General features: G+C 38.5%; 1 protein-coding gene across 1 annotated transcript in view; it reads right to left on the bottom strand.

The window, feature by feature from the left end:
• LOC132397309 (serine/threonine-protein kinase BRSK2) overlaps positions 1–21006 on the bottom strand; it is a 967719-nt gene that overhangs the window by 210693 nt on the left and 736020 nt on the right. Inside the window, exon 5 of the mRNA XM_059975930.1 lies at positions 1518–1634. Coding sequence (XP_059831913.1) covers positions 1518–1634 — 117 coding nt within the window. The remainder of the gene's footprint in view (positions 1–1517; positions 1635–21006) is intronic.

Here is a 21006-nt window from a genome sequence, read left to right as displayed (position 1 = left end):
AGCTATGAGTTAAGGTAGCACATTCAAAAGCATCAGAAATGATTGATGTCTTTGGATCCGGGAGGAGAATATTGAATGAATATCCTGCACTTAATTGCCTTCTGGAAATTCCACTTGTTAGTGTGAGATGAAGAAATGAATTACATTGGGATGTAATACCTTCATGACTGAAAAGTCCAGAGTGACATTACAGAGGTACACATGAAAAAAAATCACTTGGAAATGGTCTCAGGAAACTAGTGTCACCAATAAAATCATATTCCAATTTGGAACTAAGTTGCTGCATTTTTAGTCAACTGAGTGATAAAAGTCTGAAATATCCCTTTCTGTACAGTACTTTTCAATGACTCTGAGAGACAGTGGAACATGATCACATTCCTGATCGCTTACAAGAGACTCCAACTTGTGCCTTGTACTCTGCTGCCACAATTCAGTTCCTTTCACTTCAAATGAATTCCTACCTAACCAAGAATGTTTATGAGAAATAGGGTAACATTGATGAAGGATTAAAAAAGTCAAAATAATGTTGGAAAAGATACCATTAAAACAAATCTGATACTTCCACACCCGAGTTGACAACAATATTATGTAAACTGAAGACAACAGCATCACTAACAAAAAGTTTAAAAGAGCACTTGTACCTCCTGGTCATTGAGTGTGGTGGAAAATTGGAATTGCTTTTTTTTGTAACTCAAATTTTTATTATTATTTATTCTTATTTTACAAAGCAGCACAGCATATCATAGAGCAGATACAGTACAGCATATTTATACATTTTGAGTTGGAATGATTGTCTTTTGTTGAGTCCCTTTGACATATTCTCCTAACTCTATACCCAAGAGTAGCTCATGTACCAAGTTCAACAAAGACATTGACTCTCTTTTAGTCTTTACTTAAGACATACATTAAGTCTCATGTTAATTAATACAGGAGAGGCTTATTGATGGAAAATGTTTTAGTATCTCTTTTATGACTCCACACTTTACAGTAACTTTGAACATGGAAGGATTCAAATCTTCCAGGTTGTTCATTGAGTTGTATTAGGATACATCCCACAAAGAAAAATTATTCTGCATGACATTGTTATTGGATGGTAATAGCCTCATGCATTTTGTAGAGTTGCCGTTTATGTTGTCAATGTTATAAAGAGTTACTTGTCTGACACTGTACGTGAATTATTACTATCACCATGTTTGTGTTAAAAGCAACAGTAAATGCTGTTTCTAATAGCTAAATCCAGCTAAAACTCAAGGCACTTTCAAAATCTAAATCAAGATTAATGGGAGTTCATAATAAAATCCTTTGTGGTTTGACAACATCCCAGAAAATTACATTGCATTGCATGTTGAATTATAATGCACACCAAATAAAGAGCTTTCAAAGGTTTCTTGTGCACATATGCCATTTGCATTAAAATAAATAGTGTACTTTTTATGTACAAATTAAACATCTGAAGTAGTCAATTATTAAAATATGATTTTATCCTTCCTTATCACAACAGCAAAATGTGAACTCACCCACAGCTGGTTTCTAACAAGCTGTCGCCAACCTGCAGTGAAGCCATTCCAAAGTCTGCTATTCTAATGTTATTCTTTTCATCCAGCAATAAATTCTCTGGTTTCAAGTCCCTGTGGCTGGAGGGAAAAGAGTGAGAATTACTAAGGTTGCCCACACAACCTCCATCTACATGGGGAAAAAAAACTAGATACATTTGACTTTCCTTCCAGTCCAGTCCTGCTCAAGTTGTTTCCATTTCAATCATTCAATGCTACGTTTATTTAGCTAAGTCTCTGACAGAACTGCCACCTGATGTAGGAAAACCTCATAAGAGAATATTTTAAAAAAAGAAAATCTGCATGAATAAATGACAAAATAATACATTACATCTCAAGCAGTAAAATATCCAGACGCACTTCTCATTAATGTTTTTGGATGTTGCACAGTATTTCAAGAAATTCTCCAAGAAACCAATTAAATTTCAAGGATATGCAAGAAATGGGGCCTGGGTAATTCTCAGAGTGCAGCAAACACCACCTGATGAAACAGATAATGGAACACTGGGATTTTTGATTAGTTAGATAGCAGATTATGATAGATAAATCTGTTTTGCACAGTCACATTAGGAGTACAAGTTTCCCTGACTGAAATGAACAATTTGTTCACTACAACCGATTGTAATTGGACTTACTGCATTTTATGTTCATTTGTATGTTCTATGTAAGCAGGTTAATGTTTTTATTGACAAACAGGGTGGCAGGGTAGCCTAGCGGTTAGCACAACCCTTTACAGTACCAGCGACCTGTGTTCATTTCCTGCCACTGTCTGTTCTCCCCAAACGTTCCAGGTGCTCCAGTTTCCTCCCACAGTCCAAAGACATACCAATAGATAAGTTAATTGGTAATTGTAAATTATCCCGTAATTAAGCAAGGGCTAACCCGGGGTTGCCAAGTGGCATGTCACGAAGGGCTGGAAGGGCCTATTCTGCATTGCATTTCAAAAACAAATAAATAACTTCAGTGCAAGAAACTGACATTAAGTTTCAGAAATACTTACTCAAATACAAGAACAAGAAAATTCTTGAGTTTAGTACTTTAAGTATTGTCAGCAATCGTTAGTCTTTATGATTTAACATAAACTGTTTTTTCAGTCCAGTCTTTATCTTGTGCTACATTCTTTTGAAAAGACTGAGAAGCTGTTCACCCATCTTCAGGGATTGGCACCAACAGCACTGGATTCATGAATGGAGTGCTGTGGTAAGTGCTACAAGGGCATCTTGGATTAAAATTAGAACAAATTCATCATGGAAAAGCAGCTTGGCAGCAAAGAGCCATCATGACCTCAGTAAAGAAGTAAATTAAAATGGACCAAAGTGAAGAAGTTTAGATAAGATCAATGGGCCAAGTTTATGTTTAAGGACATTGGGAAAGGTGAGATATAGGATGATATCCATGAATGCACTTGCGTCAAGGGGGAAGTTGAAACCTTCTTGCAGAAGTAATTACCACCTTCAGGACTGAAGGTTGAAGAAAAATAATGGAAAACGTGGAAACCAAGTGAAATTTCTCAGAATTCAAAGTAAAATGATCTTAAATCCTCTCCTTTTAACCAGGACTGGATCAGTAAAGAAATACATTAGGCTCCAGATAATGAGCTCACAGATATGCAATGTCACCTAAAGGATTTTAAATCATTAAATATTGTAATGAGATGTTGTGTTGCATGCAGCATAAAAAATTGGCAATTTTCAGAAAGGACGGAATGTATGTTTTTCATAAATTGCACTTCATTTAAGCAAAGTGTCCTAATTCCTCTCTAGGCAGCACTGTTTCAGCAAATGTTACACAGATTTAGCAGATCTGATCAAAATGACTAGTCACAGATGAAGAGATTGACTGACATGCCCATCCATCTTCCACTCCACATTTACCACAGAGTGATAGTATATTCAGGAAAATTTCATCACACGTCAATGTAATCTTGCATCAGCCATCAACAATGTGATGTTGCAGGCCCAATAATCAACATCATTATTATTTTCAAATTCAACAGATTATGAAAGAACTAATCATCAACAAAAGCAAGGTATCCACAGATATTTATTTTGTATCAACGTAACAGAGTAAAATAAACAGAATCCTATTACTAAAAGAAAATTAGCATTTGCAAAAAAAAATTCCATTTACTGAAATGCACACTGAGAAAATTGTTATTACTAACATAATAATGGCAGAACTTACAAACCTGCCACTACTTACAGCACATATTTTGTCTCAGGACTGATTGAAGATTATGAATGTTGGGTGCAGCACAGGTATAAGAGGTGACTGGGTAACAGATGGCTGTACTAACAGTTCCAATGACTGCTTTACTGACAGTGGCTAATTTTTCTTGAATTCATTGATGCTGGCACTGAAACTGTTGGAACATCTCCTAGCAATAACGCAGAGTCAGTCTGGGGAAATCTCACAAGGGAACTTCTCCCCCAACTGTGGTCGCAATAAACAACCTTTTCCTTACAACAGGTGCATCCTCTGCCTGTGTTTAAAGAGATTTCTAAATTGTACAGCAAGTAAAATAAAATATTGGATCCTTTATAGTTGAATCAAATGGCCAAATGAAGGCCATTGAAACTCAGTGATGTTACACCTTATAGCTAGCATCAACAGTAGGAGAGTTGTCAGCCCTCTGAAGTAAAGCTTCTATAGGCAACTTCATTGTGAAGCACAACAATACTTCTTGTGACCTAATTGAAGTCTTCAGAAGCAAAAACCATGACCAACTTGATAATGCTTATCAAACTGGAGATTTCCAGAACCATCCTACAATCCATGAAAGAAAGTTGGTCATTCCACCTCAAGCTACAATAGTTAACAGAGCACTTTACTTACATTTTTCTAATGAAAAGATAAATGAGCATTTTTAAGTCACCGAAGAGGTTCTTAAATGGTAGTGATTTTGTAAGCATTTTCTTCTACACTGCTTAATTTGGATTTCTCCATTCTCAATGCAAACTTTGTCAATAATGTCTCTAATGTATATGGTTTGATAGTCTTTGTGTCTGAAGTTAATAATCATCAAATCAACTAGGAACATGATAGGGGACAGGTTCAGACAAATATGCTGTATAGTACTTATGAAGGAAAAAATACAAACACTAATATTGAAGCTGGCACAGTTCCTATAAGGTTATGATGGAAGGATAACCAACTTTCTCCCTTCAATGCAGAAACTGATCTCAGTACTAGGAATGCTATATTGGAGAGTCAATCTAATTGTCATGAAAGGAGGGAATATGTTCACTAGGTTAAGGGGATAATTAGATACCTAAACTAGGAGGAAAGTCTGATGCCCATTTTGAGAAGATGGGCTGATCTGTTGACCAGTCAGTCATTTTCAATGTGGCTATATTGGATACTGGTTGGTGTTAAACAGAACTACAGTGCAGCAAATTCAGTAATTTTTCGTTGCTCAACAGAGCTCATCAGCAAATCAGCAGAGTTCAAACCCTAAATAAGACTTTGCATCTGAATAATACAGCTTCTTTCCAAACAGCAGTGGTCTGAAAGTAAAGCTTGTTTTTGAAAAAGTACGAATTATTTTGCAGCATAGGAGCTGGACATCACAACTGCAAATTTTAGAAGCCCTATGTTGAGAGGTGTGATGGTGGCTGTTATTGTTGAGGTACAAGTCCATGTGAGTGGCATTTACAGAACTCCCTGTGAATGTGGAGCAGCATATATCAGCCAGTCAGGATGCACGGTGGAAACCCGTATTAAGGTGCACAGGAGGTGTATACATTTGGGTTACCCAGAGAAACTAGCAGTAGCAGAACACATTGGCCATAGGATCGATGGCACAAAACTACTGTGCCATGCCAATGGCTTTTGGGACCACCTGGAAAAGGAGCCATTGAAATAAAACCAGAAGACAGGAATTTTAACAAAGACAAACGTCTCACTCTAAATAAGGAAGAACCAGAATTCGATTGAAAACAAGGTGGAAAAGCAGAAACCTGATTGGATGAGGACCAACCAATGAGGAGGAATGGACTATGGGGGTATAAATACCATTGGACTAGACTTACTGAGGCATCATCTCTAAAGAAGGTGGCAGAGTTTGTCATCAAAATGTCTGTTATAATTGATACCTGTACTCAGCTTAAAAACCAAGAAGAGTTTATTTGTCACATATGCCGGGAAAGCACTTGATTTTTTAATTACACAGGATTATTATTTTGTTGAGATTGATAGCTTATAAAAGTGGGATTGCATATATAGCTAGTGGTGACATAATAGATAAACATACATCTATGTAATTAAAAATTTTACACTATCATGGACTCAGATGAAATCTTTGTTCTTGCCCCTTCTGAGTCTGATCTAATTTGCGTTGATCACTCGCCAACTTGTTTTTGCATAACTCCTGCTCCTTCTCCTTAGGTGGTTCATCTCCTTTGTATTTTCTGCTTCGGGGTCATTAGAGGACCTAGCTCGTTAATCCTCTATTGCCTGCAGTTCCAGCTCTCCCTCTGCTAATCATCCAGCCAGCCCTCATCAAACCCATTACTCAAATGTTAATGCCATGTCTCTTTCCAGGATCTTAGTTCCCCATCTGACCCCTTCACCTGTGCTCATTCCATGTTCTAAGGGTTGGGAGACCATTGCATTAATTTATTAATTTAAAATAAATATTCAATCTATCTTTTATAAAACAATGTCCACTGTTCTCCTGTCCATACGTTCCTACATTGTACTTTGTGCACCCAGAATTATCTTTGGCCAAAGCCAGAAAGGGGAAATCATTAGAAAGTGCAAGAAAGAAAGAGATGTCCAAAAAGACCACACAGCAGAGGCAGGAAAAATCAGAATTATAAAGAGTGATCACAGTAGGAAGTAAGAAACTGAAAATTAATGACAAAGAATGTAAATAAGAGAGATGGCAAGTAAAGAGAAAAGGAAGAATATATACGAAATGCATCACAGTAATATCTACAATGTGCTTGGCATTTTCCTGGACACTGAAGTAACTTGAACTGTATTCACTGAAGAAGAAAATAATTTACATTTAACAAAATAATTACAATAATGTAATAAACATGAGACAGTAAGGAAAATGGAAGACCCAGCAAGCTAGTAACAAGGAATGAATCAGACATGAAAAAGGGGTGCAATGTTTTTTACAGAATTAATTCCACTGCAGCCTAGTGCAATGTTGGTGCACTGACAGTGGAAAGCACCATGCAGATCCTAAATAATATAGCTTTGTCCTACATGGTGTTTATATACTACTGGTTTACCATGACCAAGCTGCCTTGAGTACTAAAGAGAATTATTTATTACTTGAAATCAACACTCGCTTAGACAGCATTCAAAATTAAAATGCCAAACTTTCTGTTGGTCAATCAGGATTGCTCAAGTGCTTTTTTTTTATCACCATTGCCCAGGCAGTAAATTGATGGGACAGATCATCCACCCCTTGTCAAGCTGTCTAAATTAAATCAATGGCATAGAAGGCAGACAGGTCCTGACAAAGTCAGGTGATGTGCTCCATCAGATTATCATCAAAAAAGATATATGGAAAAAAGACATATCAATACACTGTCACTACATTTGTCATTCAAATGTTAGTCGACAACAAATGTAGACAGACCTTGTAAATTGTGATTCATATCTATACAAATTAGCAAAAAATTGGCAACAAATCAAAAAAGCTTGCTTTAAAGGGCAGCCCTCAAGAAAGTTTTAAAGAGGCACAAGGACTTAGGGAGAGATTTCAGCCTGTTCAACCAACATGATTGAAAACATAAGATGTAAAGGATGCACAGCTACACACTTACAATTGTTGATTAAACAAACACTAATGCAAATCAGTATGTTGCAAATGATAAGACCATATATATTGATTGAAAAGACATTTTATTTTCAATGTGATGAAGATTTATATAAAATAAGACAGCTGCTTTTATGTATGCATGTAACTTGGAATTACCTTTGCAAAACAAAGATCAAAAAGTTTTTTTTTGAAGTAAACCTTGCATTAGCTTTTTACCATCATGATCGGGCCATGTCTAAATGTCAAAGATTGTATATTGATTTGCAATTCTGATATCAAATGAAGCAGCTGAAAGCTAAAATTTTTGTTTGTTGGTTCTGAGGAAAAGATCTGAGAATACTGAGGAGATGTATGACTAATCAGTATTTTTGAAGTTTTACAGTCTGAGGACTACAAGGCACAGAAATCATAGAAAATTTACAAAGTGAAGGAGGCCATTTGATCAGTCTTGTTGATGGCAGTCCAGACAGAACTCCCTGACCTAGTTGCACCTTTCGGCGCAAAATCCCCAACTTTGCTCACTGTTCTTCATTTACACATGAGAGCATGAGTTACAAGAACAGCTTGTATAGACTGGGACTTAATTCTCTGGAACGTAGGAGATTGAGGGGTGACCTAGTAGAGGTATATTATATTTTAAAGGGCATAAAGGGTGTGTAAGTACATAGTTTTTCCCCCAGGGAGGGGGTTTGTCTTACCTTTCAATATTTGTGACAACCTTGCTCATGAAAGGTCTTTTGAAAATATTTTCTTATATCTGTTGCACTTAGACAAATGAAACAATTTAATTGACTGTTTATGTGCATCCTAAGTTCAAATTCTGTGGAACTTGCTTAGTCCTAATCAACTAATTATCAAGTTTTCTAATAGTTATAAATGTAACCTGTAAATACTCTAAGGCTTAATGGGTAGTGTCCATTGAATTGCCAAGATATTGCTACATAAATTTCAGTGTGATCTTTCTGAAACTGTTGTAATTGTTAGTTCTGACCACAGAATTTTGCAAAAGAAAATCGCAACAAGAAATACATTTAAGGTTGATGAGAAAAACAATTTGAAATGCTAATCAATTGCCAAGGGAAAAATACTACTGCAGAAGTTGAAATTATAACTCAGCCATACTGGCATTTCAATAATTAAATAATACAGAGGCCAACTGGCATGCATCACGGATTCTAAGCTTATTTCTTAATGTGAATAAAATTTCCAAGAATTTTACTTAGTGTTCAATAGTAGTTTTGTAGGTTGTTTGAGAATGTCATAGTCTGTAGACTTCCAGACAAACCGAAGTCTGTATTTCACAGTGGTACTGAGGAACTATTCCAGTCAGAGGTGCTGCCTTCCAGAATGACATCACTCTATCTGCTCTACTTCACTTGTGCTTTTAGGAACTTGCTGGTTGGAAATTACATTTTTAAAATTTATTTCCTTATATCTACAACTTAAAGAATTAAGTTGTGGTACTTAGTTTACAAAAAACACTCTGGGAATTTCTGAGATCAAGGGGCCAAATCGATGTATACTTCATACAAAGACAGTTTTAATTAGATTTTCATTCAATTTTATTTTATTTGTTGTTGAAGGATTGGTCCTGGGTGCAATAAAAGAGACTACTTAAGTATGTTTCATATCGTCATATGCAGTGTTGATCCCTTCCCCCTGCTCCAAAGATAAGGTGTCAGTCTGTCTCAAGGCTCTGGAGAAGCACAGCAGCTTGGCAAGATGCAAGCTTTCATTTTTAATTTAATAGCATCCAGAATAATGAAACTAACCAGAAACCAACAGTTATGATGCATGACCATGACCTTTAGCTGAAACTTGGACACTGATAACTTAAAATGAAATAAAAATTGCAACCCAAATCTGCAGAAGTGTTCATCTGGAAGGGGTTAGGCTGTTGAAGAAGAGGTTAATGTGGTCATTTCACAGTCCCCACAGGAAATACTACATACAATTTTTTGCTGCTACAGGACTTTTTACTTACTTTTATAAATTCCATTAACATGCCTGCTTGTCATTTCTGGCTTCTTCGAGTTTATGGAGACATATAAACATTTTTAAGTTCGATTGCAAGGCCAAAGACTAGGTACTTGGATAAAATTGTCCTTGGGTGGGACCAATCTTTCAGGATCCTTCTTTATTTTGACTTTAACCTGCTCTGGAATATATGTATAAAAGATAGCTCCTGGGAACCTCTAAGGTCCTTGCTTAAATATGAAGACTGGGCCTGCTTTCGCACTGGCCAAGATAATATGTGACCTGCCACAGCCCCTATTTAATTCCTTAAAACTTTATCACAGAACTTACAATCACTCTGAAAGAGCTAACATATCTCCATACTCCAGCTCTATCATCACTGAAGTAATTCTCCTCCACCTGTCAGTGTATCAATAAAGATATCCTACAGATATCTCAAACTGCTTTTGGCAAGGAAATGAATTGGCACAGTTATTATGATTAAAAATAAGCCACTTACTTGAAATCAATATAAGTTATCCTATGTATTTATTTTTAATGTGTTTTTATTATAATGATCGTCTTCTTTACCTTCTGTGTTTCTTTCGTGCTGTATTGGATTCAGAGTAACAATTATTTCATTATCCTTACACACATGTACAGAAAATGACACTAAACAATTTTGAAACTTCTCTGTGGCTTATCTCTCTGTTTCATTCCCACTAATTCCTTTTACATTCCTTTGCACCCATCTATGCTGAGGATGACAAGCTGAGAGGCAGCAGTTCGACCTGCAGCAACCTTGGTATCACCAGTGTGGCTGGCTCAGCCAGACAACCCTTTCTTTGCAACAAAGTGGACATGATTATTTAAGGTTGCAAACTTTTTAACTGTAGAAGGCATAATAATTAATCTATATGCAAATTTGACATTGTGTCATCATTGTCCTCCTGCAAATTTCACTGGAAATTAAGACGAGGGGCAAAGGCCTAAAGCTGCTGGGACTAATTATAACACTTACATTGATCAGTAGCTAGCCTCAGCATGCATCAGGGATTAAATGTGAAATTTTCCAGCTTGTGCCACATCACACATTGTATATACTCCTGGGCTTTGCTGAGGGATTTGATCCCTCAGTGTGGAACTGTGGAAAACTGTGGAAAACAACCACAATCAATTTAGCTGAAAATATGCATCTAATTAACTCTCCAACAAAACGGAGCACAGCTACTTATTATTGTTTGCAGTATGATTAAGGAGATGCAGTTCCATGCAAGGTCACGTAGCTTTGATGTGTTGTGAAACTGAGGAAGTTGTTTCAACCAAAGAACTGTTAAATTTGTTCACATTATGTCTGGTTCTTACAGACAAAGCAAATATAATGTCAAATAAAAGTTTTCCTAATTTAAAATGCCTGTATCAATGTATCATCCTTTGCTGATGGTACAAAATTTAATATTATTTGTACCCTTACTCTAAGTGCAGTCTTACTTAACTTGTGCCTTTAATGGCTATAGAATTAGCCAGCTACATTCATCTTTGCAGAATAAGGGCCTGAGAACTGAGCTGAAAGATGGCCTTGAATCAGGGATGTTGACCAGATGCCATCGCAGTCGGTGCTTTATCACAACCGACTGATAATTCACCAACACCATGGAAAACAAACCTTGTGTGCTCTGCTCAACGCAAAGCTGAAAAAGATGAAACAGGCCACTGTGCAACATATTAAAACCTGGGAAAAAATTGTATACCCTTACCAAAATAGAATCAAAAAGAGGAAAAATCTGTATTTTAATATGATATGAATGGGTAATAAAATGAATTGATGGTAATATCTAGATTAAAATCCTGCAAAGGAATATCCTAATAAAAGAAAAAAATGACTTAAGTACCTTTTGTGCTTGATGTAAAATCAATCATACACACATAGATCATCATCACCCTAAGGCCTACACTAACAATCATATATACATACCAATTTGTAACTCTCCTTCCATCTTATTCAACCTTCTCTGATGTGAAATCTCAGAAGAACATCTTTAAAAAATCCACCTGTTTAATTCTCTTTCCCTATCTAGTTCAATGTTTTGTGAATAAGAACATAAGACCATAAACTATACGAGCAGAATTAGGTAATTGAGTCTGCCCACTATTTCATCATGGCTGATCCAAATTTCCTCTCAACCCCAGCCTCCTGCACTCTCCCTGTGTTCCTTCATGCCCTGACTAATTAAGAATCTATCAGCATCTGCCTTAAATATACAGAAAGGCTTCGCCTCCACACAAATTCCACAGGTTCTTCCTCTCTGGCAAAAGAAATTCTCCCTCACCTCCATTCAAAAAGGACCTCCGTCTATTCTGAGGCTGTGTCCTCTGGTCTTAGACTCTCCCACTATAGGAAACATCCTCTTCACACCCACTCTATCAAGGCATTTCACCATTCAATAGGTTTCAAAATGATCTCCTCTTATTCTTCTGAATTCCAGTGAATACAGGCTCAGCGCCATCAAACGCTATTCATATGACAAGCCATTCAATCCTGGAATCATTTTTGTGAATTTCCTTTGAACCCCTCCAGTTTCAGCACATCCTTTCTAATATAAGGAGACCAAAAGCTGCTCACGATACTCCAAGTGAGTCCTCACCAGTGCTTTATAAAGTCTCAACATTACATTCTTGCTTTTATATTCTACTCCTCTTAAAATAAATGCTAACATCACATCTACCTTCCTCATCACAGACTCAACCTGCAACTTAACTTTTAGAGAATCCTGTCCAAGAACTCCCAAGTCCCTTTGCACCTCAGTTTTTTGTATTTTCTCTTCATTTAGAAAAAAGTCAAAACTTTCAATTCTTCTACCAAAGTGCATGACCATACACTTCCCGACACTGTATTCCATCTGCCATTTCTTCGCCCATTCTCCTAATCTTTCTAAGTCCTTTTCCAGCCTTCTACTTCCTCAAAACTACCTGCTCCTTCATCTATCTTTATATCATCTGCCCTGTGGAACATCACTAGTGACCGGCAGCTAACCAGAAAAGGCTATTCCCACTCTTTGCCTCCTGCCAATCAGCCACTGATTTATCTATACTAGAATTTTTCCTGTAATATGATGGGGTCATACCTTGTTAAGCAACCTCATGCATGGCAGCTTGTCAGAGACCTTCTGAAAATCCAAGTACACGACTTCAACTGATTCTCCTTTGTCTAACCTGCTTGTTATTTCCTCAAAGAATTGCAACAGATTTGTCATGAAGATTTTCCCTTGATGTAATCATGCTGGTTACAGCCTTTTTTTATCATGTGCTTCCAAGTACCCTGAGACCTCATCCTTATTAATCGACTCCAGTATCTTCCCAATCACTGGGGAAAGTCTAACTGGTGGATTACTTCCTTTCTTCTGCCTCTCTCCTTTCTTGGAGTGGAGTGACATTTGCAGTTTTCCAGTCTCTGGAACCATTTCAGAATCTAATGATTCTTGAAAGATTATGAAGAAATGCCTCCACAGTTTCTTCAGCCACCTTTCAGAACCCTGGGGTGTACACCATCTGGTCCAGGTGACTTATCTACCTCCATGCCTTTCAGTTTCCGACTCGTGTCATTAGTACCCACACAGACCATGGCTACTGGCTGTTCCTCATCTCACTTAAGAAAGCTGAGGACTTGACCTGAGTTATCTCCAATCCTAGCACCTGGGAGGCAACACACCATCCAGGAATCTCATTCTCACTCACAGAACCTCCTGCCCGTGCCCCTAACTAATGAATCCCCTGTCACCACAGCGTGCTTCTTCCCTTCTGAGTCACAGAGCCAGACTCAGAGCCAGCGACCTGGCCACTGCGAGTTTCCTCTGTTAATAGTACCCAAAATGATGTACGTGCTGTTAAGGGGGATGGCCACATGCATACTCTACACTGGCTCCTTAACCTCTTTCCCCTTCCTGACTTTCACACAGTTTCCTGTGTAACTTCCTCTTTATATGTCCTATCCATCACCCTCTTGGCCCTCTGAACGATCTGGAGTTCATCCAGCTCCAGCTCCAACTCCTTAACGCAGCTTGTTAGAAGCTGCAGCTAGATGCACTTCTTGCAGTTTTAGTCGTCAGGGACACTGGAGGTCTCCCTGCTTTCCCACATCCCAAAAGACTGGCATTTAACTATCCTGCCTGGCATCTCTACTGTCCTGCCTGAGCAGATATAAAGAAGGGAAGGATAAAAAAAACTTAACCTTTTCTTTTCTTTGATAGAAGCTTCGAAGATCACCACTCTCATGATGGCCACTATGGTGATGGCAGCCACACTTGCCCCCATCTTCCTTTAATTTGCTCTTACTACTCAATCCCAAATACTAACCAGTTGTTAGTCAAAGCTCTATTTCGCTGTAGTGACCTGAAGTTGCCTTTTGTACTCGGGCAGTGGACCTGATTGAAGTCCCCTCCCCTCAAAACCTGATGCCCGGATTGGCTAGTGCTTTATTTGATATACGTTTGATACATTGCTTTTCTTTGTGTTCTTCTGACTAGGTTGCACATTGCTGATTTTTTTTTCTTTCAAAACACCTTATTGGCAAATTTCTAGTTATTCATGGTTTTTGTCATTCTTAATGGGTATTACATTGAAATCACTTAGATTGAAGTCACTACTTCACATATCAAGCTAAAATGGAAGGGAAAAGTTGACCCAGAGCCAAGCACACTAACAAATGCTTCAAGGTGTCACAGAAAGGGCAACTTATAGAAGTAAATATTTTATGAAAGGACCTTTGAAGCAAAGAAATGATTTTACTGTCTAACACTGTCATGGACAAAAGTGTAAGAATGACTGTGAAGACAAATGAAATATATTAAAAAGTCAAAGTCATGCACAGGTGCAATGAAAAACGGAGTTGCCTTAGCATCATAGGCACATAACATCACTTAAACAGCGTTCACCAGGAAAATATATGAGTTTAACTACAAAGACATAGAAATGGAAGAAGGAATTGTGCCTCCTGATGTCAGTCAAATCAGCAGAGTATTCCATTGAAGCACAGAATGCATACATTAAATAAGTCAAAACACTTCATCTATAAATACAATAAAACTGAAATAATGTGCTAGCCAAGAGTTCAGAATTCCCAAATAGGAGATGGCTTACAGGTGCTCCAACTCCCACACTCCCTTTAAACATAATTAGGGGGTCTATGGTCAGTGTGAATAGGCAGAATAATAGTTAGGCATGGACTAGATGGATGGTAGGGCATGATTCTGAGCTCTGTGACTCTAATTCTTCTGAAAACAACAGGATCCTTTATTTTACAATCCCCTAAAACTCCCTAGGGCATCATTACCTATGCTCCCTTCAAAAGCATTAGCACCCTGTTTCCCATGCTTCTTTTCAAGCCATCAATCTGTTTCCACATTCCCTTCAAACACATCGGGCCATTTCTACTCTCCCTTCAAACACATTGGGCCCTGTTTCTACGTTCCCTGCAAACACATTGGGCCCTGTTTCTACTCTCCCTTCAAACACATCAGTCCTGTTCCTGCATTCCCTGCAAACACATCGGGCCCTGTTTCTACGTTCCCTGCAAACACACTGGGCCCTGTTTCTGCTTTCCCTGCAAACACATCGGGCCCTGTTTCTGCATTCCCTGCAAACACATCGGGCCCTGTTTCTGCATTCCCTGCAAACACATCGGGCCCTGTTTCTGCATTCCCTGCAAACACATCGGGCCCTGTTTCTGCATTCCCTGCAAACACATCGGGCCCTGTTTCTGCATTCCCTGCAAACACATCGGGCCCTGTTTCTGCATTCCCTGCAAACACATCGGGCCCTGTTTCTGCATTCCCTGCAAACACATCGGGCCCTGTTTCTGCATTCCCTGCAAACACATCGGGCCCTGTTTCTGCATTCCCTGCAAACACATCGGGCCCTGTTTCTGCATCCCTGCAAACACATCGGGCCCTGTTTCTGCATTCCCTGCAAACACATCGGGCCCTGTTTCTGCATTCCCTGCAAACACATCAGGCTCTATTTCTGCATTCCCTGCAAACACATTGGGCCCTGTTTCTGCATTCCCTGCAAACACATCAGGCTCTGTTTCTGCATTCCCTGCAAACACATTAGGCCGTTTCCACTCTCCCTTCAAACATATTGGGCTCTGTTTCTAATATTCCTTCAAACACATCGGGCCCTGTTTCCTATATTCCCTTCAGTCTCAACAGATCCTGTTTTCTATGGTCCATTTAAATTCATCAGGGCCTTTCTTCCCACAGTCGCTAAAAACTCATTCACATCTTGTTTCCTGCACTCCATTTCCTACATGCCTTAAAAATCACCAGTGTGTTTCCCATGCTCCTTTTGAAACCAAAAACCCTATATCCCGCACTCTCTTTAAAGCCACCAGGACCTGCTTTCAGACCTCCCACCCTGCAAAAACTAATTTCAAGGAGGTAGCACCCCCTCTCCCCGCAACCCCATATCTCCCCCCACCCCCAGTCGACCTCCAAGTGTGTATGTAATACTTTGTTTAGTGATTTTGTCTAATCTGTAAACCAAGTTGGGTATATTCAGAAAATGTGACATTAAAATATGCTCTTACATTATATTATATTATCATGGAGTTTTTATTCTATTACAACTTTGAGCAGGTCTACAGGGAGTTCGGCCTCATCACGTAGGACATCAATAGAGTTGCTCCTTAGCAGTTCGCCAGCGAGTGTAAATAACATTAGCTATGCTAATAAATGAATGACACCTGTTAAACTCACCTCAACATGTCTTTTACAGTCATTTAACCCACCATGGGCAATAAAAAAGTCACTGTTGCAAACAGTGCAGCGAGCAACACTGTCATTATTTTTGACCCCTATTAGGCAGGAGTACACTTTAGTGTAGTCTGGGGTGAAGTACGTTTTATATTTTCTTTTTTTGGAACACTCTGCCATGGCGCTGCAGGACACTAAACTGAACTGATGGACAATGAAAGAGAGAAAGAGAGGTCGACTGTAAAGCCCGCCCACAGAGAAAACTGATAGGTCTACTTAGCACGAAGAGAGCCCAATCAGGATGCTCCCTCTCGCTCTTCCTCTTCCTCTCAAAAAAATCTATTTCCAGGATATCATATATAACTTGTGGGTGTCAGGGAACCGCTATCAATATACGGAGACTCCTGGAACTTCCGGGAGAGGTGGGATGTCTGTACTTTCAATTGTTCCTTTGAAACACAACAGGGCTTTGTTTCCCATAAACTTGCCAGATTCACTGCAAAATTTATTACACTACTTGTATCATCTGAAAAAAGTGAATTAAAAATCCAGTAATCTGTCTGTCTGGCACCATCAAAATCCCAAGCGAGTTGTCCAATTAGAGCTTTACTGTATTTCAGACCCTTCTGAGCGCTCTAATGTAACATTGTTTACAAAGCAATGACCTGACTCTACTGTTCAACTAGATCACACCATCCATGTACTCAGAATATAATCTAATCATGCGAGTTTCCCGTATATTGGCCAAGTTATGACATCAAGACTGTCATACAACTGTGGAGTCTTCAATCCTTATTGCATTCATCAGATAGAAAGCAAACATTCAAGACGGAGGTTTACCACCACTTTTTAAAAGGAAATGAAAGTGCAAAAAATTAGGGCCTAGAGTAGGCCACCTCAAGCATGTCCCATTATTTAATATGAACTAGCAGATCTACTTCAGGCACAAAATGCTGGAGGAACTCAGCAGGGCAGACAGCATCTATGGAAAAGAGTACAGTTGACGTTTCGGGCCATGATCCTTCATCAGGACTGGTAAAGCGTTTCGGCCTGAAACATTGACTGTTTGCTCTTTTCCACAGATGCTGCCTGGCCTACTGTTCCTCCAAGCATTTTATGTGTGTTGCTCCGATTTCCAGCATCTGTAGATTTTTTGCTTGTGATCTATTTCAGATCTCACCTTTGTGACAGATCTCCAAAGCCCTCAATCTCTAATTGTGTTAAACATTTATCTAGCTCCACTTTAAGTACTTCCAATGAGATTTCTTTACCTTTTAAGCTTAATGCCATCCTGATTCTCCTAACACCTAAATTTTCATTTTATATATATTTATGGCTCTTTGATCTTTCATCTCCTTGATCTGGAAATTTATTTTTTTAATTTTTGCATGTAGTATGCGCATCATTTGTCAAGGATAAAAGTAAAATATTTCTAATTTCCAGACTACTAATCCACAACTCTGGGGCAGACAATTCTAGAGAGTCACCACCCACTACAAGAGGAAATATCCACACACCTCAGTATTAAAAGACTGTCTCTTTATCTTGAAACCATGTTGCCTTATTTGAGGTTCTCCCTCTAGGAAAAGCATCTCAACGTGTCTCCTGGGGACCTATATTTCAATAAGATCACCCGTAATTCTTGTAAACTCCAAACTTCAAACAATTTAACTTTCCTTGATGAGACTATCCTTTCATTCCAAGAATTACCCTTGGAATCTCTCTTTGACTGCCTTCAACGGCGTTGGCAAAAAGTTCTATCCTTGACAAATGATGCGCATACTACATGCAAAAATTAAAAAAATAAATTCCCAGATCAAGGAGATGAAAAATCAAAGAACCATGAATATATATAGTATGAAAATTTAACATCAGGCATGTAGGTATTAGGAGAATCAGGATGGCACTAAGCTTAAAAGGGAGAGTGAGTTACAGGGAAATAAATGGGGGAATGGGATTTCTAAGATTGCTCAGACTTAATTAGGCAACATGGGCCCAATGTAGTGAAGAAATGTGAAATATTCAATAAAGGACTATGAGATAAGACAACTTACAATGTAAGTAACGTCTAGTCCTTGTCAAACGACAAGGTTTAGAGTCAAAAGTTCAACATTTATTGTTATATGAAGGGAGCCCAACAGCGATCACTTGTTTCAACTTTGATCTGGTAACTGGCTACAGACACCAGTTTACTATTGGTTGGTCAGTTGATTTAAACTTCCTTATTCGATGCTTATATGTAATCTTTAGCTTACCAATATATGATATATATATTTGACTTTGTCCAAATTTGCTCATGAATAAAAAAATAACTTTAAGCTGCTTCTAAACACTTCAAAGTTAATGAAGTGTTTCTTAAGTGGAATTATTTTTGTGGTGTAAGGAAACACCAATAAAACAGTTAAACAATTGTCCATATTATCCATTTATCTTAAGAGCTAAATCAGAGATAACATTACCCTGACTAGCAAGAGAACTCGGTTTTGTTGACAAGGGCAGATGGAGCCTCAGCTGAATGCTTCATCTAAATGTTGACACCTCTGACAGGTCAGCATTCACAAAGCATGTCAGGCTAAGTTAAGTGCATGTGTTTTTAGGACACAGTTTGAACCTACTCCCCTCTGACTCAGAAATGACAGTATGACCACAGCCTTGTATCGAAATAAATACTGCTGAAGCAGTTAAACAGAATGAGCACACTGAGCATGCACATGCAAAAAGCGATGCTGGCCACCACAGCTATAGGGCATGGCAGCTTCTGCAGTCCATAAGAATATGGGTTTGCATTGGAGTCATACAAAGGCATGCAGCTGCAACCAATAGCATCTAAAGAAAAACTAATACTGTTGGAAACTTTACCTCCCCCAGTAACCCATCTGAATTACTCAGTGCCTTTTGTCATGGTGTTTTTATTGAGAAGCTCACACATTGGTGGCAACCTGATAGATGCACACAACGGACACAATTTATTTTCTTTTTCTTAGGCAGTCCCTCAGGTTTGGGATGACTTGGGATTTGGGATTCCAGCTTTGTAAATTATAAGCTAAATAATAGCACTCCGAAGGTGAATGTCATTGCTGATGTCTCCTTTACTCTGAGGTGGTTCCTGAGATATGGGAAGAGGTCTGTTCTCCAGTGTAACCTTAATTGTTAAAAGGCAACACACACCCACAGGCTTGGGCACAGTAGCCTTTCCCACAACCTCACCTACCTCATCATCCGTTTTCTCAGTTATGACACTTCTGGAGGTTTGTTCAAATTGCCACCACCCTCTGTGACAAAAGCTTCAGATCTTCTTTGAATTTCCCTCTTCTCACCTTAAACTCAAGCCCTCTAGTTCCAGAGACACTCACCCTGGGACAAAAATTGTGACTATGTCTCTATGCCCCTCATAATTTGATAAACTTCTGTAAGGTCTCTCCTCAATCTCCTGCATTCCATTGAAAATAAAACCAGCCCCTTGAATCTTTCTTGATAACTACAGCTCTCCATTCCAGGCAACATCCTGTTAAATTTCTTTTGTAATCTTTCTAATGCTACAAAGATCCTCCCTCTTGTGTAGACATCAAAAATATATACATTACTCCAAGTAATGGTAACACTGGTAAGTGCAACATGCTATCCCTACTCTTATACTCAATGTTCCGCCTATGTAGGCAAGCATACCAAATGCCTTCTTTACTAACCTGTCCATCTGAGTCACTATTTTAAGGGAGCTATGGACATGTATCCCAATGTCTCAGAGTCTATCAATGGTCCAAAGGTCCTTGCTTTATGCTCTACTGATATTTGACTTCCTAAAATGCAATACCTCACACTGGCATTATCTCTCAATTGAATTCCACCTGCCTCTGCACCATCCAAATGTCCAGCTGATCATCTCCTGGTATATTCTTTAATGAACATCTTCATTATCTTTGACTCTGCCAATTAACTGCAAAATTACTAATCAGATCTCTTACATTCTCATCTAATATATATTACAAGCAGCAAAGATTCCAGCTCTAAGACCTGCGGTACGCCATTTCCAGTCAGAAATACACTAATCCACCACTACCCCCTTCTTCCCATCACCTAGCTAGTTTTTGATTCGGTTCGCCCTTGCTTCAGTTCCCATGCGTCTTATATTCTGCTCTACAACTTGGTTAATCTGCCTTCCTTAGCCTTGCTCTTCTTCTTCCAGAAAAGTGATGGTGGAAAGCAGAATTCTCAAAGGGAAACATGCTGCACATCTTAGTTATCCTCATAAGGGACAACTCTTTTCACTGAGCAAAGGTCTCCAGATTGTGACAGGGAAAACGACTATGCCAGAAGTTTCAGTTATCCCCATGATGAAAGCCTCGGTGGACTAATTCCAACACACTGCACTTCACAAAGCTACAGAAGAAAGGACAGGCAACATTATTTAGGATTTTAATTTAATATTCTGTTCTCTTCCCAGCTAATTAATCCTTATAATGCTTGAGAAGGCCTGCACCTGACACAAAGGGCTGAGCTTGCATTACCTTGACTAACTCCAGGGACTCCATGTGGAAATACTATGGTGAATGATTCCCTTGCCACTATGGATAACCAATAAATATTAAGAAGTGGTCAAATGACATTATATCAGAATAAGAAGCCAAGATGTTAAGAAAAGTGAAATGCAAGAAGCTCCATTTAACATCCTATTTGAACTTAATTGTCTTAATTAGGATATTAAAATACTATTAACAACAAGAAAAAATGTAATTTTAAACTGATATACTGTATTATCTTAAGTATAACCTGATATATTGCAGCCATAAATTATTCTGATGAATAATCTGAAATACCAGACCTGAAATATTAATTCTTCCTTTCCCTCAGAGATGTTGCCTGACCGGGTGAGTTCCAGTATTTTCTGCCTTTCTGTTTTTATTTTTAATTTCCAGCACCTGCACTTTATTTAACTCTCAGACTGATTCTACTAACTTTCAACTCTGTCAAT

The sequence above is a fragment of the Hypanus sabinus genome, chromosome 7 (genome assembly GCF_030144855.1).
Source record: "Hypanus sabinus isolate sHypSab1 chromosome 7, sHypSab1.hap1, whole genome shotgun sequence".
NCBI lineage: Eukaryota > Metazoa > Chordata > Chondrichthyes > Myliobatiformes > Dasyatidae > Hypanus > Hypanus sabinus.
This window is presented reverse-complemented; position numbering and strand designations above follow the sequence as displayed.